The 27,573-nt window shown below is 40.7% G+C and overlaps 1 protein-coding gene across 4 annotated transcripts in view; it reads right to left on the bottom strand.

Moving 5' to 3' along the window:
* Positions 1-27,573, bottom strand: part of phip (pleckstrin homology domain interacting protein) — a 309,793-nt gene that overhangs the window by 281,959 nt on the left and 261 nt on the right. For all 4 annotated transcript variants that reach the window (XR_010972495.1, XR_010972494.1, XM_068026790.1 and 1 more), the window contains exons 2-6: positions 27,416-27,474; positions 27,302-27,331; positions 27,095-27,154; positions 17,461-17,611; positions 17,258-17,356 (exon numbers count right to left, since the gene is read on the bottom strand). Coding sequence is in view for 2 of the 4 variants with exons in the window: in XM_068026790.1 (XP_067882891.1) it covers positions 17,258-17,356; positions 17,461-17,611; positions 27,095-27,154; positions 27,302-27,331; positions 27,416-27,474 (399 nt within the window). In the remaining 2 variants the exon portion in view is untranslated. The remainder of the gene's footprint in view (positions 1-17,257; positions 17,357-17,460; positions 17,612-27,094; positions 27,155-27,301; positions 27,332-27,415; positions 27,475-27,573) is intronic.

The following is a 27,573-nucleotide window of genomic DNA, read 5'->3' as shown; positions in this document are numbered from 1 at the left end:
CCATTCACTATCGAAACCCTTCATAATCTTAAAAACCTCCATTAAAAAGGAACTTAGGAACAGGAGTACGCCATTCATCCCCTCACGTCTGTTCTGCCCATTCAATTAGACCATGACTGATCTGTATCTCAACTCCTTTTACCTGCCTCATATCGCTCAATACCCGAATAAAATCTATTAGGCTATTAGGTTTTTAAATTTTCAATTGACCTAGCCTCAACAGTCTTTTGAGGGAGAGTGTTCCAGTTTTAAGCGATCCTTTGTGTGAAGAAGTATTTCTTAACACCGCCTCTGAACAGTCTAGCTCTAACATTAACATTATGCCCCCTTGTTCTGGACTACCCCACCAGGGGAATTAGTTTCTCTCTATCTATCCTATTAAATTATTTAATCATCTTAATAACTTCAACTGGATCACCCCTTAATCTATAGTCAAGGGAATACAAGCCTAGTTTATACAACCTTTGCACATAATTTAACCCTTTTAGTGCCAATGTAAGCGAATCTGTGCTGCACCCCATCTAAAACCAATGAATCCTTCCTGAGGTGTGATGCCCAAAACTGAACGTAGTATTCCTAAATAGGTCTAACCAGAGCTTTACAAAACTGAAGCACAACTTCCACCCCTTTGCATCCCAGCCCCCTGTTAGCCTTCTCTGCTCCAGTGGATGTCGTCCCAATATCTCAAATCTTTCTCAGAATTAGTTTCCCCCCTCTTATCATTCTGGTGAATCAATGCTTTCTATGGCTTTACTGTCCTTCATATGATGTCTTAAACTGCACACAGAAATCTAACTGTGGTCTAACCAATGTATTGTACAAATTCATTATTACTTATTTGCTCTTTTACGCTAGGTCATTATTTTCTAAAGCTTAGAATACTGTTGGTCTTTAATGGTTTTATCTAACTCAACATTCAAGGAATTATGTATTTGAATCACTGGATCTTTATTCATCGACACTGTTCACCGTCTTCTTTAGTTATATACTCCCATTCCTACATACTCTATCAAATCTTTTGGCCCTGATCCATGGCAGTCCTTAACTAACCCATGTTGCCCCATATTATCATCTCTAGAAGCTTAACTAGCCAAATACTGTCTTATACTCTGATGAAGGGCCAACAACCTGAAAAGTTAACTCTGTTTCTTGCTCCACTGATGCTACCAAACATGCTGAGCATTTCCAACATTTTCTGTTTTTATTTCAGATTTCCAGCATCTGCAGTATTTTGCTTTTGTATGTTTCTTGGCTTTAAGGATCATGTGTATAAACCAGTTCACTGTGAACACGGGCCTACAGCACAATATTGCCACTAATTTGTCACTATTTGGCAATATCATTAAGATATGCTTGAGGATGGTAAGTGGAGAATGGAATAAAGTAACATACTGGTGTTCTTCAGAGCTTACTGCAGAGTAGAGGGAGCTTTGTTCTGCTCGACCTGACATAGGAATGCTCAATGCTGAAATAGGGAGCTTGAAATGGGAAAATATTCAATTACCAATACATTTGTGTTATTTGATCATGGAATATGGGCTTCACTGGCAAAGCCAGCATTGATTCTCCATCACTAATTGTCCTTGAGAAGGCGATGGTGAGCTGCCTTCTTGACCCACTGCAGTCCATGTGGTGAAGGTACACCAACAGTACTGTTAGGTAGAGAGTTCCAGGATTTTAACCCAGTGATGATAAAGGAAAGGTGATATATTTCCAAGTCAGGATGCTGTGTGACTTGCAGGGGAACTTGGAAGTGCTCCTGCTGCTCTTGCGCTTCTAGGCAATAGAAAACACAGGTTTGGCAGGTGCAGTTGAAGAAGCCTTGGCAAGGGCGGCACAGTGGCGCATGGTTAGCACCGCAGCCTCACAGCTCCAGCGACCCGGGTTCAATTCTGGGTACTGCCTGTGTGGAGTTTGTAAGTTCTCCCTGTGTCTGCGTGGGTTTCCTCCGGGTGCTCCGGTTTCCTCCCACATGCCAAAGACTTGCTGGTTGATAGGTTAATTGATCATTATAAATTGCCCCTAGTATAGGTAGGTGGTAGGGAAATATAGGGATAGGTGGGGATGTGGTAGGAATATGGAATTAGTGTAGGATTAGTATAAATGGGTGGTTGATGGTCGGCACAGACTCGGTGGGCCGAAGGGCCTGTTTCAGTGCTGCATCTCTAAAAAAAAAAAAAAATTGCTGCAATGCATCTTGTAGATGTTATATAAAAGCAAAATACTGCGGATGCTGGAAATCTGAAACAACAACAAGAAATGCTGGATTCACTCAGCTCAACGCCAACTCACAGACACCTCTTCCTACCTCCCTCTGGACCATGACCCCACCACCGAACATCAAGCCACCGTCCAAAGGACTGTCACTGACCTCATCTCCTCTGGAGATCTTCCCTCTACAGCTTCCAACCTCATAGTCCCGCAACCCCGGACAGCCCGCTTCTACCTCCTTCCCAAAATCCACAAACGGGACTGTCCCGGCAGACCCATTGTGTCAGCCTGCTCCTGCCCAACTGAACTTATTTCTTCCTATCTAGACTCTATCTTTTCTCCGCTGGTCCAGTCTCTTCCCACCTACATCCGTGACTCTTCTGACGCCCTACGTCATTTTGACAATTTCCAGTTTCCTGGTCCCAACCGCCTCCTCTTCACTATGGACGTCCAATCGCTCTACACCTCCATCCCCCACCAGGATGGTTTGAGGGCTCTCCGCTTCTTCCTGGAACAGAGGCCCAACCAGTCCCCATCCACCAACACCCTCCTCCGCCTGGCTGAACTTGTTCTCACATTGAACAACTTCTCCTTCAACTCCATGCATTTCCTTCAAGTAAAAGGTGTCGCTATGGGTACCCGCATGGGTCCTAGTTATGCCTGTCTTTTTGTGGGATATGTCGAGCATTCTTTGTTCCAGTCCTACTCAGGACCCTCCCCCAACTCTTTTTCCGGTACATTGATGACTGTATCGGTGCCGTTTCCTGCTCCCGCCCCGCACTAGAAAACTTTATCAACTTTGCTTCCAATTTCCACCCTTCTCTCACCTTTACATGGTCCATCTCTGACACTTCCCTTCCCTTCCTCGACTTCTCTGTCTCCATCTCTGGGGATAGGTTGTCTACCAATATCCATTATAAGCCCACTGACTCCCACAGCTACCTCGACTACACTTCTTCACACCCTACCTCCTGTAAGGACTCCATTCCATTCTCCCAGTTTCTCCGTCTCCGACGCATCTGCTCTGATGATGCTACCTTCCATGACGGTGCTTCTGATATGACCTCCTTTTTCCTCAACCAAGGATTTCCCCCCACTGTGGTTGACAGGGCCCTCAACCGTGTCCGACCCATTCCCCGCACCTCTACCCTCACCCCTTCCCCTCCCTCCCAGAACCGTGACAGGGTTCCCCTTGTCCTCACTTTTCATCCCACCAGCCTCCATATCCAAAGGATCATCCTCCGCCATTTTCGCCACCTCCAGCGTGATGCCACTACCAGTCGCATCTTCCCCTCCCTTCCCCTGTCAGCATTCCGAAGGGATCGTTCCCTCCGCGACACCCTGGTCCACTCCTCCATTACCCCCACCACCTCGTCCCCGTCCCAGGGCACCTTCCCTTGCAATCGCAGGAGGTGTAATACCTGCCCATTTACCTCCTCTCTCCTCACTATCCCAGGCCCCAAACACTCCTTTCAGGTGAAGCAGCGATTTACTTGTACTTCTTTCAATGTAGTATACTGTATTCGCTGCTCACAGTGTGGTCTCCTCTACATTGGGGAGACCAAGCGCAGACTGGGTGACCGCTTTGCGGAACATCTCCGCTCAGTCTGCAAGCAGGACCCTGAGCTTCCGGTTGCTTGCCATTTCAACACTCCCCCCTGCTCTCATGCTCACATCTCTGTCCTGGGATTGCTGCAGTGTTCCAGTGAACATCAACGCAAGCTCGAGGAACAGCATCTCATCTACCGATTAGGCACACTACAGCCTGCCGGACTGAACATTGAGTTCAATAATTTCAGAGCATGACAACCCCCCACTTTACTTTCATTTTTAGTCATTTTTAGTTATTTTTTCTTCCTTTTTTTTTTGCATTCCTTTTTACATTTTTTACAATCTTTTTTTGCATTTATTTAATTTCATCTTAATTTGTTCAGTTTGCTTACCCACTGTTTTTTTCAGGTTGTTTTTCTTCAGGTTTGCACTTGCTGATGTTCAATATTCAGTATATTCACACCTAATCTGTACTAATGCTTTGTCTTTCAACACACCATTAACATATTGTTTGCCTTTGCTCCGTGACCTTTTGGTCAGCTATGTGGCCTGGTCCAATCTGCACCTTCTCCTTTGTTATCTCTTGCCCAACCCCCACCTCACTTGTTTATAATCTGTGACTTTTCTAATATTTGTCAGTTCCGAAGAAGGGTCACTGACCCGAAACGTTAACTCTGCTTCTCTTTCCACAGATGCTGCCAGACCTGCTGAGTGAATCCAGCATTTCTTGTTGTTGTTGTAGATGTTATACACTGCTGCCACTGTGCGCTGGTGGTGGAGGGGGTGAATGTTTAAGGTGGTGAACTGACTCCTAATCAAGCAGGCTGCTTTGTCCTGGATGGCGTCGCATTTCTTCAGTGTTGTTGGAGCTACACACATCCAGGCATGTAGAGAGTATTCCATCACAATCCTGCCTTGTTGATGGTGGAAAGGCTTTGGAGAATCAGGAGATGAGTTACTCACCGTAGAACACCCTGTCTCTGGCCTTCCCTTGAAGGCACAGAATTTGTGTGGCTGGTCAAGTTAAGTTTCTAATCAACACATTTATCTTGAATAGCAGATCAAAATGGTTCTAATGAAGGATTCCACCCAAAAGATTAACCAATCTTTTCCTTTCAGTACTATCAACTTGCTGTGAATTCCCAATATTTTCTGGTTTTCCTTTCAAAGCTCTGATGGCTCGACAAAGCGTGCAGCATCTTTGGTGCTTTTATTAAGTCAATAAAACATCCTTAGGCTTACACACCATGCACCTGGCATTGTGCCTTACTAACTTTCTGCCTTACTAAAATGTCATCTTTGTTCGTTTTATTGATCTACAAATTTTCCTTCCTGCTTCACCTATGACCAAATTCATAGGAACAAAGGAGCAGGAGTAGGCCATTCAGCCCAACGAGCCTGCCCCACCATTCAATAGGATCATGGTTGAACATCCATTTCAATGCCTTTTTTCCCCGCACTATCCTCATATCCCCTGATGATATTTGTGTTTAGAGATCTGTCAATCTCTGCTTTAAACTTATTCAATGACTGAGCTTCCACAGCCCTCTGGGGTACAGAATTCCAAAGATTCACAACCCTCTGATTAAAGAAATTTCTCCTTATCTCTGTCCGATGTGGCTTCCCCCTTATTTTGAAATTGTGTCCCCTGGTTCTAGACTTCAGGGGAAACATCTCACCTGCATCTACCCTGTCTATCCCTTTAAGTATTTTGTAGGTTTCAACGAGATCGTCTGTCATTCTTTGAAACTCTAGAGAATACAGGCCCAGTTTCCCCAATCTCTCTTCATAGGACAGTCCCGCCATCCTGGGAACAAGTCTGCACTTCATTTATGGCAATAATATCCTTCCGAAGGTAAGGGGATCAAAACTGCACACAGTACTCCAGGTGCGGTCTAACCAAGGTTCTATAAAAACACTTTTTTTTTTTAGAGATACAGCACTGAAACAGGCCCTTCGGCCCACCGAGTCTGTGCCAACCAACAACCACCCATTTATACTAATCCTACATTAACCGCATATTCTCTACCACATCCCCACCATTCTCCTACCACCTACCTACACTAGGGGCAATTTACAATGGCCAATTTACCTATCAACCTGCAAGTCTTTGGCTGTGGGAGGAAATCGGAGCACCCGGCAGAAACCCACGCAGACACAGGGAGAACTTGCAAACTCCGCACAGGCAGTACCCAGAACTGAAGAAAGACTTCACTACTCCTGTACTCAAATCCCGTTGTGATAAAGGCTAACATACCATTAGCCTTCTTAATTGCTTGCTGCACCTGCATGTTAGCTTTCTGTGACTTATTGACAAGGACACCCAGGTCCTTTGAACATCTACACTTTCTAATCTCTTACCATTTAAGAAATACTCTGCAGATCTGTTCCTCCTATCAAAGTGGATAATCTTACATTTTTCCACATTATATTCCATCTGCCACGTTTTTGCTCACTCACTAAGTCAGTCCAAATCCCCTTGAAGCAGCTTTGCATCTTCCTCACAACACACATTCCCACCTAGTTTTGTGTCATCTGCAAACTTGGAAATATTACATTTGGTCCCTACATCCAAATCATTGATATATATTGTGAACAGCTGGGGCCCAAGCAATGATCCCAGCGGTACCCCACTATTCACAGCCTGCCAAGGTGCGAATGACCCGTTTATTCCTACTCTCTGTTTTCTGCCTGTTAATCAATCCTTAATCCATGCCAGTACATTACCGCCTATCCCATGTGCATTAATTTTGCTAACCAACCTCCTGTGGGGGACTTTATCAAAAGCCTTCTGAAAATCCAAGTATACCATGTCCACCGCCTCCACTTTATTAATTCTGTTAGTAACATACTCAAAAAACTCCAACAGGTTCGTCAAACATGATTTCCCATTCATAAATCCATGTTGACTATGCCCAATCAGATCATTATTGTCCAAGTGTCCATTTATCACATCCTTTAGAATAGATTCTCGCAATTTCCCAATGACTGATGTAAAGCTAACAGCTCTGTAATTCCCTGTTTTCTCTCTCCCTCCCTTCTTAAATAGTGGGGTGACATTTGCGACCTTCCAATCTGCAGATTGAGATGTATAGATCAATCTATAGAATTTTGGAAGATGATCACCAATGCATCCACTATCTCCACAGCTACCTCTTTCAACACTCGGGGATGTAGAATATCAGGTCCTGGGGACTTATCAACCTTCAACCCCATTAATTTCTCCAATACGACCTTCTTACTTATACTAATTTCCTTCAATTCCCCATTCCCCCTAATCCCTTGGATCTCTAATTCTGGGAGATATCTTGTATCTTCCTCAGTGAAGACAGACACAAAGTAATCATTTAGCTTCTCTGCCATTTCTCTATTCCCCATTATAAATTCTCCTGACTCTGGCTGTAATGGACCCACATTTGTCTTAGCCAAACGTTTCCTTTTTACGTACCTGTAGAAGCATTTACAAACCATTTTTATATTTTTTGATAGCTTACATTTGTATTCTATTCTCCCTTTATCAGTTTCTTCGTCGTCCTTTACTGTATTCTAAACTCCTCCCAATCCTCAGGTTTACTACTATTTCTGGCAACTTTATAGGTCTTTTCATTTAATCGTATCCAATCCTTAATTTCCTTTGTTATCCACAGTTGACTGCCTTTACTTTTGTTTTTTTTTCTAAAACTATGTCTTCTTCTTCTTTGGCCTCCTTATCTCGAGAGACAATGGGTAAGCGCCTGGAGGTGGTCAGTGGTGTGTGGAGCAGTGCCTGGAGTGGCTATAAAGGCCAGTTCTAGAGTGACAGACTCTTCCACAGGTGCTGCAGAAAAATTTGATTGTCGGGGCTGTTACACAGTTGGCTCTTCCCTTGCGCCTCTTGTCTTTTTTCCTGCCAACTGCTAAGTCTCTTCGAGTCGCCACACTTTAGCCCCGCCTTTATGGCTGTCCGACAGCTCTGGCGAACGCTGGCAACTGACTCCCAGGACTTGTGATCAATGTCACAGGATTTCATGTCACGTTTGCAGACGTCTTTAAAGCAGAGACATGGATGGCCGATGGGTCTGATGCCAGTGGCGAGCTCGCTGTACAATGTGTCTTTGGGGATCCTACCATCTTCCATGCGGCTCACATGGCCAAGCCATCTCAAGCGCCGCTGACTCAGTAGTGTGTATAAGCTGGGGATGTTGGCTGCCTCGAGGACTTCTGTGTTGGAGATACAGTCCTGCCACCTGATGCCAAGTATTCTCCGGAGGCAGCGAAGATGGAATGAATTGAGACGTCGCTCTTGGCTGACATACGTTGTCCAGGCCTCGCTGCCATAGAGCAAGGTACTGAGGATACAGGCTTGATATACTCGGACTTTTGTGTTCTGTGTCAGTGCGCCATTTTCCCACACTCTCTTGGCCAGTCTGGACATAGCAGTGGAAGCCTTTCCCATGCGCTTGTTGATTTCTGCATCTAGAGACAGGTTACTGGTGATAGTTGAGCCTAGGTAGGTGAATTCTTGAACCACTTCCAGAGCGTGGTCGCCAATATTGATGGATGGAGCATTTCTGCTCCATCCAGCCTCAAGAAAACGAACATCATGGGGCAGGACGTCAGAAATGCTCCATCCATCAATAAAACTATGTAATATTTCTTTAAAGACTATCCTTTGCTTATGTACTTTTAAACTATTTTCCCAATCCACCTCAGCCAATTTGCCCCTCATACCTTCATAATTTTCTTTGTTCAAATTTAACACCCTGGCTTCAGATTGAACTACCTCACTTTCAAATATCATGTAAAATACTTTCATATTATGGTCACTCATCCCTAAAGGTTCTTTTACAAGGTTATTAATTAAACCTTTATCATTACATAAAACTAAAGCTAAAATAGCCTGCTCTCTAGTCCGTTCCTCAACATACTGCTCTAGAAAACCAGCCCTAACACACGCCAGAAACTCATCCTCCACAGCATTAGTGCTCATTAGGCTTACCCAGTCTATGTGCAGATTGAAGTCACCCATGATTACTGTATTACCCATGCCATATGCTTCTCTAATCTCCTGATTAATACCATGCCCCACACTACCACTACTGTTTGGTAGCCTATAAACAACTCCCACCAATGTTTGCTGTTCCTTGCTGTTTCTTAGCTCCACCCAAACAGACTCCACATTTGGTTCTTCCGATCTGAGATCCTCCCTTACTAATGTACTGATCCCATCCCTTATTATCAGCACAACACCACCCCCTTTTCCTTTTTGCCTGTCCTTCCTAAATGTCAAATATCCTTGAATATTCAGTTCCCAGTGTTGGTCATCCTGTAGCCACGTTTCCATTATAGCAATTCGATCATAGCCATTTACCTATTTTTGAGCCTTTAAATCATCTAACTTGTTGCGAGTGCCATGTGCATCCAGGTAGAGGACCCTTAACCTTGTCTTCTTGACATTATTCTGCATTTTAAGCCTAGTTGATGCTCGCCTTTGTTTTGCCTGCCTTCTACTGTCACTTGCTACTTTTCTACCTCCTGTTAACAGCTCTACTTCCTTCCAATTTGAGCTACCCCTCAGGTTCCCATCCCCCTGAGAAGCTAGGTTAAACCCTCCCCAACAGCACTAGCAAATCTTCCTGCGAGGATATTAGTTCCGGTCCTGTTAAGGTGAGGCCCATCCATCTTGTACAGGTCCCACCTGCCCCAGAACCGGTCCCAATGCCTCAGAAATCTGATGCCCTCCCTCCTAAATCAATTCTCCGGCCATGTGTTCAATCAATCAATCCTCCTATTCCTATGCTCACTAGCACATGCAACTGGGAGTAATCCCGAGATTACTGCTTTGGAGGTCCTGCTTTTTAACTTCCTTCCTAACTCCTTAAAATCTGCTTTCAAGACCTCATCCCTCTTCCTACCTATGTCATTGGTACCAATGTGGACCACAACCTCTGGCTGTTCACCCTCCCCCAGAATGATATCCTGCAGCCGCTCCATGACATCCTTGACCATGGCACCAACAAAGCAACACGCCATCCTGGAGTCACTTTTGCTGCCGCAGAAATGCCTTTCTGATCTCCTGACTATCGAATTCTCTATCACTATTGCTCTTCCACTCTTCTTCCTCCCCTCCTCTGCAGCTGAGGCACCCGTGGTGCCACAGACTTTGCTCTGGCTGCACTCCCCCGAGGAACCATCACTCTCATCAGTATCCAAAATGGAAAACCGATTAGCAAGCAGACAGACGCGGGGGACTACTGCATTGCCTGCCTGGCGGTCACCCATTCCCTCTCTGCCTGCATGCTCCAAACCTGCCGTGTGACCACCTCCCTCAACGTGCTATCCACATAGTCCTCTGCCTTGCGGATGCACAGCAGTGACTCCAGCCACCACTCGAATTCCAAAACCCGTAGCTCAAGCTTCTGCAGCCAGTGACACTTCCTGCAGATGCGTTCGTCTCGGGACACGTGGTGGATCCGTGACTTCCCACATACTGCAGGACGTACATTCCAATTGGCCAAGCTGACCTGTCATAACATAACTTTAAAAACTTTTTATGACAATGAGAAGGAAAATAACTTACCAGTTACTCACCAATCAACTCCTTCCCCTGTGCTGAAAGAGAGGCAGCTACTGGAGGCTGAAAAAAGGTAGACAGAAGGAAGGTGGGCGGACGGATGGACAGACCAAAAAACATAGCCCCTCCCTCACGCACCAAACTCCTTTACACACTATGCACTCAAATTTATTTTCTTCTTAAGTTATAGTTCCCCTCCTTACTGAACTCCCTCAATTACCTAACTCCCTTCTTCACACTCTGTGCCCTCCAGCAGCACTCAATGCAGAGAAGCAGCACTGAGTCCCCTGAATTTATAGTCTGAAAACAATGCTGTGTCAGCTCTGCTAGTGCCCTGCTACAGCTCAGAAATCTCAGAAATCACTTTAAGCCAGCTACCTAATTAACTAGCTACAGATACTCTGAGTATTAGTATACCCCTATTTAAAACTGCAAGAAACCTAACTTATCTCTTAACTGAAACAGGAATTTCAATTAATTACTAGATGTAAATAAAACAAAAACTAGTCTTGACTTTAACCCTTAAAATTCACTTACTTACCAAACTCACTTCTTCACACTCAGTGCAATTCATCAGATAACCACATTATTTTAAAATATCTTAGTACATATTGGGCCAGAATTTACTGGAAACTTGCAACAATTTGACACCTCTATAGTTTTCAGGCAATTGTGGCATTATTCATGCCACACATAACATCCTGGGATCCTCTGCGTCACAAGCCTAGCTGAAACATTGTTACAGCTCCGCTCACCTCTATAATGTATAATTTGCTGCACTGATTATGTTTTGATCAGCACTGCCACCTAGCCTGATCTAGAACCATACTGATGGCCTGGAGACTTGTACTGAAGGGAAGTACAAAATTTCCTTGAGAAACTTCACATTGTAAAAGGCAGTGGCTTAGTAAGTGTTAAACTGACTTAACGGCAATTATATTGAGCAAAATAAATACCCCGAGATGTGCAAGTACAGATAACAGAACTGGTCGAACACCTTTTAGTTGAAGAAGCTAGCCATGCTATAACAGAATCTTTATCCTATGCAAATATCAAGGCTTTTGATAATTCTTTAAAAGCCAAATATACTTTTTCAGTTCAATAGTTCATTCACCCTGTCTGGGAAAACAGGATTTGCAAAGAGTTGTTAGTAGTATATCTCACATCTCAATGTCAAAGATGGTAAGTATCCTTGGGCCAAAAATCTTGACTAAGTAAAACAAATAGAGCAATAAATTAATGTTAAGTGGACATTTTAGATTAACTGTAGTGAGATTACAAGTACAAGATATCAAAAATTACTAACAAAATGCTAAGAAGCAAAAAACGTTCCAACAGTCAAGCTCCAAACAACTGGAACTAATAGAGTGAACAAGTGGCATAAAAGGAATCAAATAGCTACCAGTAAAGATCAGCAAGTAAATGGGACAATACAAATCAATGACATTTCTCAACATTTTGTTTAGATGATCTCAGTGGCATCTCGGCTTCGCACTAAGCCCAGAAAATACGTCCTACATGATCTATATACCAAAATAATCAAACAAATTAAAAAAATGATTACATTGATCAGTATAATTCACTCTGACTTTTTTGCTCCAAGCATATTTCTTTGCAGAAGCACACCCCTCTCTAGTGAGTCTTAACCTAGAGTGTGTGCCCTTATTTGCAGATCGTCTTCGTCAGATCAACATTGGTGTCCATTTCTAGGTACCTTAAAGTCAGGCCCAATCATGCATTCATGGCTTCTGACCTGGAAGTCCACCCTTAGAAATCAGACCTGATTTTCTTGGGACCTGTTATTTTTTTATTTAAAAGCACTTCAAAAGATTACACGATTCCATTTGGCCATTTCTCTTTTGGCGTTTGATTGAGATACAACTGGCCTTTGTAACCTCCAACACAGCATTTTTGAAATCACTACTGAGCACCATTTTCCTGGGAGCCATTATTTCTAATCACATGCAGTTTGAAATATTAATTACGTATTTCTTTATTTTTGACTTAAAAAGTGAAGGGGGTATCATAGGCACATAACCTTTGGCACAATTGATGCCCATTTTCCATGACCCAGATTATTGGCAATTTTATACCAAATTTTGGTTAGTACTTGTCCATTAGTATATTGTGCTTTGCTGCTTTTTATTGGGAAGAGGGTGGGGAGGAAAGAGGCTGTTCACTCAGCCTACATGTCTCATCTGATCTCTGATTTTATATAACCCATTGTGAATCCCATTATTATAAAACACAGACAACGCTCAGACTCACCAGAAGTGATGCCATGGGAGATTTGAAACAAATGACTTGTTTCTTACTCTATTCTTTGCTTCTTTATTATGTCACTTAATCTCAATATCACAGTATTACTTAATATAAGTGAATCTTTCACCTTTTTTCAAAATATTTTTTCTGTCACAGTTTTCCCTGATAATGTTTCCTAGGTTTTTACTTGCCCCCACAGCATTCAGATGTGACTTTCAAATTCTAGTACTCCAACACTACCATGCTTGCAGCTAATCCCCATCAATGTCTAAAGTCAGGCTCATTTGTAGCTAAACATCCTCTACTTCTCTAGCACCGAGTTACTAAACATAGGTACTATATCTTTTCAGAAATGTCATAAAGCAAACCTGGACGAGCTCAAATTAACTTCTGCCCTAGCTTATCCAAATCACAGATAATTAAAGCTCCCCCATCACAATTGCATCTTTTTAGCAACCTCAAAACGATTTTAAAAGAGACAGTATACGAACATACGAATTAGGAGCAGGAGTAGGCCACTCGGCCCCTCGAGCCTGCTCTGCCATTCAACATGATTATGGAAGATCTGATTGTAACTTCAACACCACATTCCCGCCTACCACTGATAACCTTTCACCCCCTTGTTCATCAAGAATCTATCTACCTCTGTCTTAAAAATATTCAAAGACTCTGCTACTACTCTTTTTGAGGAAGAGCGTTCCAAAGACTCATGGCCCTCAGAGAATAAATTTCTCCTCATCTCTGTCTTAAATGGGCAAACCCTTAGTTTTACACAGTGACTCCTAGTTCTAGATTCTCCCACAACAGGAAACATCCTTTCCACATCTACCCTATCTAGACCCCTAAGAATCTTATGTTTCAATCAAGTCGTCTCTTACTCTTCTAAACTCCAGCAGATACAAACCTAGCATGTCCAACCTTTCCTCATAAGACAACCCGCCCATTCCAGGTATTAGTCTAGTAGACCTTCTCTGAACTGCTTCCAATGTATTTAAATCCTTCCTTAAATAAGGAGACCAATACTGCACACAGTACTCCAGATGTGGTTTCACCAATGCCCCGTATAGCTAAAGCATAACCTCCCTACTTTTGTATTCAATTCCCTTCGCAATAAATGATAACATGCTATTAACTTTCCTAATTACTTGCTGTATCTGCATACTAACCTTTTGTGATTCATGCACTAGGACACCCAGATCCCTCTGCATCTCAGAGCTCTGCAATCTCTCAACATTTAGATAATATGCTTCTTGTTCATTTTTCCAGCCAAAATGGATAATTTCACATTTTCCCACATTATACTCCATTTGCCAGATCTTTGCCCACTCACTTAAACTATCTATATCCCTTTGTAGCCTCCTTATGTCCTCTTCACAAGTTACTTTCCTACCTATCTTTGTGTCATTAGAAAATTTAGCAACCATACCTTCCGTCCCTTCATCCATGTCATTTATATAATTTGTAAAACGTTGAGGCCCCAGCACAGATCCCTGTGGCACACCACTTGTTCAATCTGGTCAACCAGAAAATAACCCATTTATGCCTACTCTCTGTTTCCTTTTAGCTAGCCAATCCTCTATCTATGCCAAAATGTTACTCCCTACACCATGAGCTTTTATTTTCCGCAATAACCTTTAATGTGGCACCTTATCAAATGCATTCTGGAAATCTAAGTATAGTACATCCACCAGTTCCCCTTTATCCACAGCACGTTACTTAGTCATAGAGAGATACAACACTGAAACAGGCCCTTCGGCCCAACGAGTCCGCACTGACCATCAACCACCCATTTATACTAATCCTACATTAATCCCATTTTTCCCTCTCACATCCCCACCTTCCCTCAATTCTCCTACCACCTACCTACACTAGGGGCAATTTTTACAATGGCCAATTTACCTATCAACCCGCAAGTCTTTGGCATGTGGGAGGAAATAGGAGCAACCGGAGGAAACCCACGCGGTCACAGGGAGAACTTGCAAACTCCACACAGGCAGTACCCAGAACCGAACCCGGGTCGCTGGAGCTGTGAGGCTGCGGTGCTAGCCACTGCGCCGCCCAAGAACTCCCTCAAAGAATGCCAATAAATTGGTTAAACATGATTTCCCTTTCACAAAACCACGTTGGCTCTGACTGATTATCTTGAATTTTTCTAAGTGTTCTGCTTAACGTTTTTAATAGCTTCCAACATTTTCCCTATGACAGATGTTATGCTAACTGGCCTGTAGTTTCCTGCGTTCTGTCTCCCTCCCTTTTTGAATAAATGAGTTACATTTGCTATTTTCCAATCTAACAGAACCTTCCCCGAATCTAGGGAATTTTCGCATCAACTATCTCGCTAGCCACTTCTTTTAGGACCCTAGGATGAAGTCCACCAGGACCCAGAGACTTATCAGTTCGCAGCTCCAACAATTTGTTCAGTATCACTTCCCTGGGGATTGTAATTTTCTTGAGTTCCTCCCCTCCCCTCCCCTTCCATTTTCTGATTTACAGCTATTTCTGGGATGTTACTTGTATCCTCTATGGTGAAGACCGATGCAAAATACCTGTTCAATTCATCGGTCATCTCCTTATTTTCCCTTATTCATTCCCCAGACTCACTTTCTATAGGACCAACATTCACTTTGTTAACTCTTTTCTTTTTAAAATATCTATAGAAACTCTTAGTATCTGTTTTTAAATTTCGAGCTAGCTTTCTCTCGTACTCGAATTTTTCCCACCTTATCAATCTTTTAGTTATTCTTTGCTGCTTTTTATATTCTATCCAATCTTCTGACCTGCCACCCATCTTTGCACAATTATATGATTTTTCTTTAAGTTTGACACTATCTTTAACTTTTTTAGTTAACCATGGATGATGTGTCCTCCCCTTGGAATCTTTCTCGTTGGAATATATCTATTCTGTGTATTCTGAAATATCCCCTGAAATGTCTGCCACTGCATCTCTATTGGCCTATCCCTTAACCTACTTTGCCATTCACTTTTGCTAGCTCCGCTTTCATGTCCTCATAATTGCCTTTAAGTTTAAAATACTAGTCTTAGAACTATTCTCTCCCTCAAACGCAATGTAAAATTCAAATCATTATCATCATTGCTGCCAAGGGGTGCCTTCACTATGAGGTCATTAATTAATTCTATCTTGTTGCACAATACCAGGTCTAGTATCGTCTGCTCTCTGGTTGGCTCCAGAACATGGTGTTTTAAGAAGCTATCCTGAAAACATTCTATGAACTCCTCACCTAGGCTACCTTTGCCCATCTGATTTTTCCAGTCTATATGTAGATTAAAATTCCCCATAGAGTCATAGAGTTATACAGCACAGAAACAGGCCCTTCGGCCCATCGTGTCTGTGCCAGCCCATGATTATCGCCATACCTTTCTGACAAGCTCCCATTATTTCTTTCTTTATACCTCATCCTACCGTGTAGTTAGTTAGGGGGGCCTGTACACCGCTCCCCCAAGTGACTTCTTGCCTTTATCATTTCTCTTTATCTTCTCGCCTTTATCATTTCTCTTTTATCTTCTCATGTATCTCAGAAACATCGCAAAAAGTACTTCATGTATACTGAATTACTTTGCTGGGCAATGACTTATGCAGGGAAATGCCACAGCCATACTGGGCACAAGATACTATAAACAGCAATGAGATGAATAACCAGTTAATCTGTTTTTAGTGGCTTTGCTTTAGAGAAAGCTGATCTCAAGGACTCTGGGGAAACACCTGCTCTTTGCTGGAGTGTCATGGGATATTAAATATCCACACGAACTCCTGGAACAGGCAAACGGGACCTCAGTTTAAGGTCTCACCTGAAGGGCTGCACCACTGACAATCATGTGCTCATCACTGCATTGAAAAAACAGCCCAGATGAGATGCTCAAGTACTGGAGTGGGGCTTGATCACTTAACCTCCTGACTAGGTTAATTTGTTGCTCAACTTTACTGATCATTGACAGTTATTAACCATTTTCCCACCTTTATTTTCACCAAACTTACTCAACAAAATTGTACTATTCACTTGTTCACTGTGAACTCATTGTCCTGAAGGGAGGCTGTTCCTCACTTTACTCCACCAAACAACATTCAACTGGCATAATTCCAAAGAACAACTGTACAAATTTCTTGACCATCTCCAAAAATTAACCACATATCAGTTAGTATTATATTTCACTTTTATGCATGCTGTCATGCTATGACAGTTCAGTCCTATTACTTTCTACATTTCGAGACCTTACAAATCTAATCACCCATTGCTTTGTCCCTTCTCATGCAGTGTTCATTACATCAAAAGTGCACAGAAGCCTCTAGGGCTATATTTCCAAGATTCTGATGGACACAATATAATGTGGACAGTCTTAACCAATTTCTACTGGGCACTAGTTGACAGCACAAACCTGCTTATAATTCAGCACAAAATGACACTAAACTGCCACCTCAGTCAATAATGAGGATGAGTAATGTCATTCACACTGATACAACAGCAGTAGTGCTCTTCCAGTCAGGTACATCATTCCACAATCAGAAATATTATCACAGCAAAATGGGTGAACCTTACTGTGCACCTCACCATACAATACCAGTATCGCCAGCACTTACGTTATTCAGCATGAAAAATGTAAAAGACATTGAACTGTTGTTTTTTGACCACTACCAAAAGGAAACCGAACCCAACATAAACATACCTATATTAGGCGGGCTGCCATAATTGGTTGGTGGCTCAGGGGGCCTTCCTCGATGCAATGCTGCAAGTGCCGATCCTTTCCATACCACATGTTTACAACCTGTGTTTTTTAAAAATTACAAAAATCCAGAATCATCATCATGAGTTTGCTTTGAAATGTGGAAGAAAAATGCTGCTTTTGTTTTACTACTGAGCTGCTCGTACTTTTGTTTGTTCGAAGCATAGACTGTCTTCCAGCTCCTAATAACGAATGCACTCCTGGGACACTCTGTGGGGTCTCTTTCTCTAGGAGAGGTCCAAGTCGCTGACATATCTGAAGGAGATGATCTGGAGCTACGTGTCTATGAGTTTTCACCTTTTTAATGCACAGAAAAAATATTTGCTATCAAAAATAAGCATGAGAAATTATTAAATACCTGGATATACACCATACAAGAAGATTTACCCAGAGTTTCAGCTTTATTACTACAGCAAAATATCAGTGTTCACTGTCATTACTAAAACTGACAGCACTTCTTAAGTCCAGATATGCGGTTAAGCGCAGAAATCAGAAGCTGTTATCAGTGATTCTATGCTTCTCCATAGGTTACACAGTGGAATCCCTGCAGACAACAATCAAATAAAAATCACTGAATTGACGAGAACTTGCTCTTTAATGCTCTCTGCAAAAACCTCTTAAAAACTGCATTTCATGCAGGGTTGTTTTCCTTAGAGCAGAGAAGGCTGATGGGGGATCTGATTGAGGTATACAAAATTATGAGGGGCATAGATAGAGTAGGTAGGAAGAAACTTTTTCCCTTAGAGGAGGTGTCAATAATCAGGGGGCATAGATTTAAGGTAAGGGGCAGGAGGTTTAGAGGGGATTTGAGGAAAAATTTTTCACCCAGAGGGTGGCTGGAATCTGGAACACACTGCCTGAAGGGGTGGTAGAGGCAGGAACCCTCACAACATTTAAGAAGTATTTAGATGAGCACTTGAAACGCCATAGAATACAAGGCTACGGACCAAGTGCTGGAAAATGGGAGTAGAATAGATCGGCATGGACACGATGGGCCAAAAGGCCTGCTTCTGTGCTGTATAATTCTATGACTCTAAATGGGGTTATTTAATGGCATCCTAACTCCATGATTACTGCTGAAAAACCTTCTGGCCATGAAAAAATACATTTATATTTGTGAAATATCAAATTTCTCCATTCTGATCAAAATTCCACATCTTTTTAAAATAATTTTTTAACTATGATACTTCTATATTAATTCCAGATGTCTGTCCCAATCATTTATTTTGTTCTTTGTAAAATGATAACAAAGTGAAGGGTAATCACTGCATTTTACTTCCTAGTTTGCTATGTGAGAATACTTCAATGTGATTTGCTGCTTACCCCGTTTTATGATATCACTGTTATTGGAAGTCTAGAGATCCCTTGACTTGGCACCAGATTCAAATTAACGTCAGGAACAGGAAAAGTCTATACCACAGAGATCGGGAGATCTTTGCAGACTGCTTTCCTTAAGGTCAGTGGTGAGCGCTGTCACTTCGCTGCTGACCGTAAAATCTGGGCCACTGCTTACTCTTTATCAATACCCATTTTCTTTTCAACACTATTTCACAGTAAAAAAAAACAGTAAGACGGTATAATACATTTCATTACCTGTGTCTCTAGATTTAGGGAAGAAACCAAGCAAGACCTGTGCCTTGCATACAGGATTGTACTGCGTATCATCAAACAAGATGCTAGCAGCTTGGAGAAAGCAGCTATCACTGCTATTTTCAATCCTTTAAATAAAGACTGGGGCACTTTCACTATGATGACATGAAATAGATCCAGAAAATTTGAATACCAAAACATTTCTAGAGACCTTCATATTAAATCTCAGCTCCATTGCTACTCTGCATAGAACACATTTTGATACAAAATTTGGCCATGGTTGATAGCGAGGATGAAATCTGCAGACTGCAGGAAGGTATCAATGGATTGATCAGGTGGGCAGAAAAGTGGCAAATGGAATTCAATCTGGAGAAGTGTGAAGAAATGCATTTTGGTTGGGCAAACACGGCAAGGGAATACACAATAAATGATAGGATAGTGAGAAGTGTAGAGGAACAGAGGATCCTTGAAGTGCATGTCCACAGATCCCTTATGGTTCCAGAATAGGTAGATAAAGGTGTTCAAGAAGGCATACAAGATACTTTCCTTTATTGGTCAAGTCATAAAATATAGAGCAGGAAGTTATGCTAGAACTGTATAAAACACTAGTTAGACCACAGCTACAGTACTGCATACAATTCTGGTCACCGCATTACAGGAAGGATGTGACTGTACTCGAGAGGGTATGGAGGAGAGTTACAAGAATGTTGCCAGAAATGAAGAATTTTAACTATGAGGAAAGAATGGACAGATTGGGGTTGTTTTCTTTGGAACAAAGGATGCTAAGGGGAGATTTAATTGGGGTGTATAAAATCATGAGGAGCCTAATCAGAGCTGATAACAGGAACCTTTTTCCCTTAGCAGAGAGGTTAATAACTAGGGGGCATAGATTTAATTTAATTTGCAGAACAATTAGAGGAGAGTTGAGGAGAATCTTTTTCACCAAAAGGTTGATGGGGGTTAAGAACTCTCTGGCGGAAAGGTAGAGGCAGAAACCCTCATCACATTTTTTTAAAAATTAGATATGCACTCGAGGTGCCTAAACTTACAGGGATACGGACCAAAAGACCTCCTTTTGTGCTGCAAATTTTCTATGTTTCTACAAATAACACAGCAGAAAGGATGCATTATGGGAAAGACAAATTAAATTTTTTTGTTGTACAAATGTCCAGAACAATCAAATGATATTACTTTATTAGATAAAGTGCAGATGCTGAAATCCAAAAGGATCACCTAGATTTACATTCAAATATGCAAGGCAGTGTCTTTCAGCACTGCCCATTGACAAGCAATGGGAGTTAAACAAAATAAAACTGAGTTGTATGAATGCAGACCAACTATAATAAAGCTCCTGATATCCTTGGGAAATACAGAACATTGGATTAAACTACTTCAAATACTGAAACAATTAACATATTATAAATTCTAAAAGATTAAATCAAATGCATCACATTCCATTAAAGCATTCCTGAAGTGGTTTCCTTTAACTTACAACTATAATATAAAATGAATGCCCATGTCACACAAGGTGATTCACTATACATGTTGAACATTGATCCAGGAATGTAAATGTAGGTTGTGCCCATCCCCACCCTCCACGGTTCAGAATGAGGGAGCATGTGGAGGAAGAGAAGAAGAGGTACAGGAGAAGACGACATGTGGAGGGGGAGAGACAGAGGACTTAAGGTCAAGGCAAAGAGTTTTTGGACAGGAGGTAGAGAAAGAAAGGGCAATGGAACCCAAAGAGAATGGGAGAAGGGAGCTAAATTAAAAGTTTAGAGGAAAAAAAAAAATCGGACAGAGAAACTGAACAATTCTGACTCAAGTCTATTACTCTACACTTTCATCCATGAAATGTTGTCTAGAATCATATAATTTATTCTTATTTGCATAACAAATTTATTTTATTATTCAACTCTGCATGAATAGACCTCAAAAATCCAAGTAAGCATATTTTGGATGTAAAATACAAGGAAAGTTGTACATCATCAGAGTTTGCAAACAGACTCAGATTTCTAATCTACCCTTCCCACCACCCCTCCTGTGTACCTAAAGGCGACATAATCCTTTACTTTTGCTTGGATGGTCGAACACACACTCATTCATTCATTGTTAAGGATAGCTACAGTAACTGTGGTGCTTTGTGGGGTTATCCACCAACCCCCACCACCCCCCCCCCCCCCCCACCAGTTTGAAGCAGCTGTAATTTTCTTTGCAGTGACAAAAATAATTAAACTTTTCATTAAAATAACAAGATTGATCCAATTCCCCAATATTGCAAATAAGGGTGAGCTGATAAACAGCCACAGAAAATAATTTGTAGAGTATTTTCTTTCCTCTACTCAACTGAATAGGGCCGATTACATATTGGGTGGACATCAGCCAGGCACCAGAACTGCCCAATGTCCTCAGGTGTGTGCCCCCGAGTCATTTTGAGGACAGTACCTCATCTGCATATCAGCAATCTGCAAGCATCTTGCCAATTCAAGGAGGGGTGCAAAATTTGGGCACTCCGCCACAGAGCTAAGCCAGACAGAGGTTCAGACTTAAAAGAGTGAAAAGGAAGCAATTGCAGGGGAGGAGGTGCAGTTAGGCCTCCCTTTGTGCTCCTTCTGGCCCTAAAAAAAAAATTAATGCCACAGGTATTGTTGCTACATTTTCTGAGCAGCCAGGACTGCTGGTTAGGTCACTCTGCGTCTAGTACCTTGAGCAGAACATGCATGGCATTGTCTCAGCCCAGTGGTACCCGAAACTGCACCGTGGTAGGAATCCTAAATCTTATATCAAAAGTAGCTTCCAACTTGAAAGGGTCGGGTCACAATTGGCGGCAGGTGAATTAGGAGCAGGACCAGGAGGTAAGTTCTCCATAACAAATCTTTTTGGACAGCTTATCACCCTGGTTCTGCCCAGCAATTAAGAATTTCAAATTTACAGAGCTGCCCCAACATCCCCTTCCCACTGAACAACCTAATGGATAAAGTAATCAACTGATATAGGGCACTGCACCCGGTAAAAGCCAACAAAATCAAGAAGGGAAAATCCATACTAGTTTTGGGGGGGGGGGAGGGGGGGGGAAATAGTCTCAGATTGACAGTTTAATTTCAGAAAACAGAATTATTCAAATTGTAGATGATTTATTGCATTAACAGTTGTGAATTTCAGATCTGTGAATACTATGTTCACTAAATTAATGAGAACAAGTCTACACTACCCTAAAATATAAATAATTTAAAAACAGTTGTTACTTCACCTGCATAATTTTTTTTTCCAGCAGTATTGATGCAACAAATTATTCAAAACAGCCAAAAAATGTTCGATAATGTTTTCAGCCATTTGGCTACCCTTAGAACCCAGACTTGTTCATAGTAAGAATGAAGGGATGCAGTTGTATGAGAAAGTTGGAAAACACAAGACTGTAAGCACTGGAAGAGAAAATTAAAGTGGATCTATAGAATTGCTCCAAAGTTTTTTTTTAAGTTTGAGAAGATAAATCGTGACAAGTTTTTTCCATATGTCATTAAGCAGGAGGTAGGAATTAGGATTGAAAGCATAAAAGAGGAGATATGTAGCATTTTCCCCCATAAAGGTTTATTATAATACATCACCAGAAGTAACTACTGAAACTGAGTCACTGTACTTAAGAGGGAACTGGATTGGATAAACACTTAAAAAGGACAAACATTAACAATTAGGCAGATTTAAGTAGATCAGTCCAAACATGGAGCTCATACTGATACCTACCTGCCTTTCTGCTCAAATTTCTGAGATTCTAAAATTTGCTTATTCTGCATGATTTGAGTTCCTACATCTGTTGTGCAGATTACAAAGAATATTCTGAGAATTTTATTTGAAAAAACCTTAATGAGCCATAAGAAAAATCACTTTCTTTTATGATATTTGTGATGTATTATTTCATAGTCTCTACTTGGCCTTAGGCAAAAAGGTCCTGTAACTTAGCTATATCAGCATTTCTCAGGTTTCCTTCTAAAAATATAATCAATTAACGTCTCCAGCAAATTCCTTAATTTTGCTTAAATACTGCATTTTTAAATCTATTATACATGAGCCCTTTTTTTAAAAAACTTTAAAAATAAAAATGCCATACTTTTCAAGCAAGGAAGTGAAACTGGGTACATGCAACTTCTAACAATGCTTTTATCGCATTTAGTGAGCACTCATTAGTTACAGACTATTCACACTACTATAAATACTACACTTCCATTAGGGGAACACATGCTGCATGTGTACAGATTTATCATTTATAAAATTAAAACATGGTTCCATTTTGTAATCAGCGAAAAGACCTATTTCAACATTTAAGTTTTGTCTTCTAGATGCCCAATTAACCCTCAAAATGTGATCCTTCTACATTTAATGAGAATTATTTCCAAGAGAGAAGATTCCCAAAACATCGTAGGCCATCTACAGCAGCAAATGCTCAACCAATGCTCCATTTATGCTGGAGGTCAGAGGTTGTATTGGCTCAAAATAGGCTAAAAACACACTTATGTTAGGCAATCAAAAGCAAGCGAAATGTATGTGCTACATCAGTACGGTTCAATCCCATGTAGACATAGCAGCATCTTGCAGCAAACTAGAGGTAGACTTCAATAAAAAAAAATTAGGATGATGTGCCAGTCACATTTTAAATTTAAAGGACACAAAAACTGCCCATGCAAAGATGAAATTCAGACAGCTTCATGTCGTAAGCATAAATAGGCCAGCTGTGCTTATTTCACGTTCACATACATATTAGTGAACTAAGAATGTGGCACTAAGTCATAATAAAACACAGAGGACATAGGTTAGTTTCACCGTTGAGAAACATTCACAATTGAGCTTCTAGCCGGAAATGGTAAAAGGGAATTTTTGCTAGTCTCTCATGTCCACAAGGGTGATCTTCAATGTTAAGAGTCTAAGTTATGAAGCAGGATTTGAGAAGCTTTGTTTTTTTTTTATCCTTGGAAGGTGACTGCATGGTGGCTTACACGCTAACAATATGGAAAAAGTCAATCCAGGAAATTGCTTTAAATTAAATTGAGAGAGTGGGGCAAGAGTCACAGGCAAGTTTGGAAGTGATATCAGGTAGTGTTTCTTCACACAGTGTCTGAATAGAGTACAGTAACGTCACTTCAGATGTGGACGGAAAAATGGTCAGATTAAAAGCATTTCTCACACAATTCAAAGTCACTTCCTGGTGATTCAGTCAGGCAACATTATTGCTGGTATTCATGAAAATATCCATAAACTGGACTGTCCTGTCCTCCAGACCTATTAAGTAAAAAAGATGTAGGGGGAAGGCAGCTAAATTAGGGGGGAATTTTTTTTTTAATTACACTTGCAAATTTTACAATGCATTGTATTGAAATTGAAAATTATAAATGTAATAGATGAAAATGTTATTCTAATACATGAAAAATGCAGTAGTTTATGGTTTTCAGATGTCTGTAGGACTGCATATTTAGAGGATGTTCGAAAATTAGATTGTCAATACATCGTTCATCCACGCCATTTGTCTTAATCAGTCCAAAACTTCTGGAAGTTTAATAAAACTTATATTTATATTGGGTAGGGGAATGCTTTAGCACTTCCCCACTACATTAAGAAAAATCTCCATTTGAAATTTCTACCTGTCCTACATGACAAATGTTGTGTTGGGAACTCTCAACAAAATTCCTTAAAAAAAGCAACGCAATAATCAATCCAGTGATGAAGCAACATTATATACAAAAAAAATTCCTGACATTTCTCAGCATTTGAATCCATGTAAAATTAACAGTATATGTAAACTGTGACAGCATACAGATTAAAATTGGGGCACATCAAATTTCATTGAAACCTATGGACACTCGTAAGTAGCGTTCATATGAAATGTGTTTGGTTAGACAGCCATCTAAAATGAAAGCAATGCTCCTACAGTAATTTAATTCTCCAATATTTTGTAAAAAAAAAAATTGTCCAATGCTGCATACTAAGGGTTAAATAACTTCAGGAATTTGAACAAGACTCCTTTCTAAAACCAAGAGTTAAAATTTTTACTTTCCTGCAAATTATCTACCAACAACCAATGAAAGGATTAATTTTTCACTACAATAAGCTGATACATAGAATTTAAGTTCCTTCTGAAATAATGATCAGTTTGCCAAATACAGAGATCTCTTCTCACTGAACATGTGCACCTGAAAACATTTTTCAACAAACAGAACTGGACAAATGCACAAATTATTACAGTATTTTGGCATAACTTAAAACATGGTACTCATTATAGGTATTTGTGGCTCAAACATAATACAGCAGTTCTAGAAAGGGATAATTCTTAAATTATCACCAATATTAAACAGGCAGCTTTAATTGGTTCTATCAGAAATATCTTTACCATATACCTGTAAGAAGACAACTGGAATACACAAACATGTGCACACACAAAGTTTAACAAACTATTAGGCATTTTGCCACATGTTTCTAGCTGTATCTTGCCCCTTTTGTTTGGGGTGGAGGGGAAAGAGAGGGCAGAGAAGTTCATTTGTTTCCCAGTCAAAATTAACATTCTAAGGAGGTTTCAATCACTTGCAATCCAACTTTATCAATGAGGAAAATATAACGTATTGTACATTCACAAAAAGCATCTCCCACAGATTTTTTTTTAAAAACTCAATATTGACAGATATTGAGTGAACAGGTTTCTTCCACTACAATAGCTATCCACGCTTTGTGTAGTTGATGCCACACACTACACATATATTTTCAATATACACTCTTGCTCATTCCGAAGGCAAATTTATCCAGTAGTTTTTAGTGAATCGACCAGAATCTTCATTAGAAAATTGTACAAAATTCTGTAAACATTCCATAGTATGTTATGTTAAAAATATTCCAAAATTTGTTGGGATGTGCTTGGGAAACTGGGTATTGAATACATAAAGATAGATCACAGTCAGCAATATGTGTGCACTCCTTTCTTGGAAAGTGTCAAACATCTTGCTACAACAGAAACAGACCAAATCAACAATATCCCAAAACGCTTGCCAAAAAAATGAAATAACCTCAATGACTGCCTTTATGAAAGTGTATGTTTCCAGAAAAAAAGCTACAAGTATTCAAATTTAGTGTGCCAATTATTGGCTTCTTACAACAAAATAGCTCAAAGTTTTACCACCGCCTGTGCCACTAATCTTCCTGTACAGTAGTTCTCACTCCTTTTTCCTCCCTCTTCCCCCCCACCAACTGAACAGGTGAATTGATTGTAATTTTTATGCCAATTAAGAATAAAAAACAAAGACCTTTATTTAGAGTATCCTTTCACCATAGCTTCCAAATACAGCTTTGTACAGTTGAGCTTCTGGTGGAGTATTTTATGGGCACAGAATTCTGGAAGTTTTCCCTTGCATTAAAAAATTCAACCATTTGCATTTATCTTTAAAATAACTCTGTAAACATATTTTTATAATCACTGAACTCCTCCATCCAAGCCCACAGCAATAACTTGCTACCATAGTGTGAAGTAGAATTCACAAAATTATCCACCCAATTTCTGATCTAAAAGCATTTCATACAATGCAGGATATCTGTTCTTAATCTTGTTTAGTTATTGTTTTTCAACTGGAAAATTCCCCCATCAACCAAAACTCTATCTTTTCAGTCATTTAAATTACATGATCATGCTTTTTTTTTTAAATCTCTCTGACTTTCCTCTTTTTTCTGGCCATCAATAAACTCACTGCTGCAAAAAAAAGACTTACCCACTCATTTCTGTAAAATCTGATGTTGTTTTGATTTTTCTGTGTGTTTGTGTGCAGATCTGTAAATGAACTAGAGAAGCTTTCAGACCAATCAGCGTTGCCAAGCTGCATTAGTGCTCGCAGTGTATAAGGAGAGTCAAAGCGCCACCCTTCTCACTGCTGCTCTCTCACCACACTGAGCGCTCGAGTCACTCAGGCAGCCCTGCTCCTGCACAATAATCATGACGTATCTTTATTTCCACTATACTTAAAACTACATATTTTTTCTGATAATCAAAATTTTAAACCCAAACTTCCAACACATTCCCAATCACCAGTCACTTACTACTGACTGTTCTTTTTTCTCCCTAAAGCATTGTTTTGGGGGGGCTAATCCGGTTTTCCTGGGAACATTTTTGCGGGAGATTCAATTTTTCCTCTCTAAAAGTTTTCTCAATGATATGAATCTCACCAAATTTTCGTAGGTCCTGGGATGCTCCTTGCCCTTCCAGTCTATTCGTTTCGGCAGCAGCTGGAAAAAATAAACCTTGGTTACAATCCCCAAAATTCTCCCAAAATCCTTGCTAAGTATCTTTTCTTAAAATATTAAAAGACGATAGTTTGAAATTAGAAACAAAAGTCCTCTGCAGAGTTAGAATGCGAGCTGAATGCAGCCTACCTGCTTCTCCTCCACTTCGCGTATCAGGACCTGAAAGAGCACATAAAAGCCATTTATTGTACATAAAAATCAGTCACAACACATTATTAAACCCCAAAATATAGATTTACTCACCTCAGTCGCCTTCTGACAGGGTCCAGATGCCAAAAATCTGGCTATTAGGAAGTACAATTCTATTAAAATAATAAGACAGTGTTCAGTCATCAGATGTCTGATGGTGGCTGTAAATTTAAAAATAACCCACATAATCCTTTCTGCTTCATGTGTTTACT

The sequence above is a fragment of the Heterodontus francisci genome, chromosome 3 (genome assembly GCF_036365525.1).
Source record: "Heterodontus francisci isolate sHetFra1 chromosome 3, sHetFra1.hap1, whole genome shotgun sequence".
Classification (NCBI taxonomy): Eukaryota; Metazoa; Chordata; class Chondrichthyes; order Heterodontiformes; family Heterodontidae; genus Heterodontus; species Heterodontus francisci.
The sequence above is the reverse complement of the archived record's forward strand: the minus strand, read 5'-3'. Positions and strand labels throughout refer to the sequence as shown.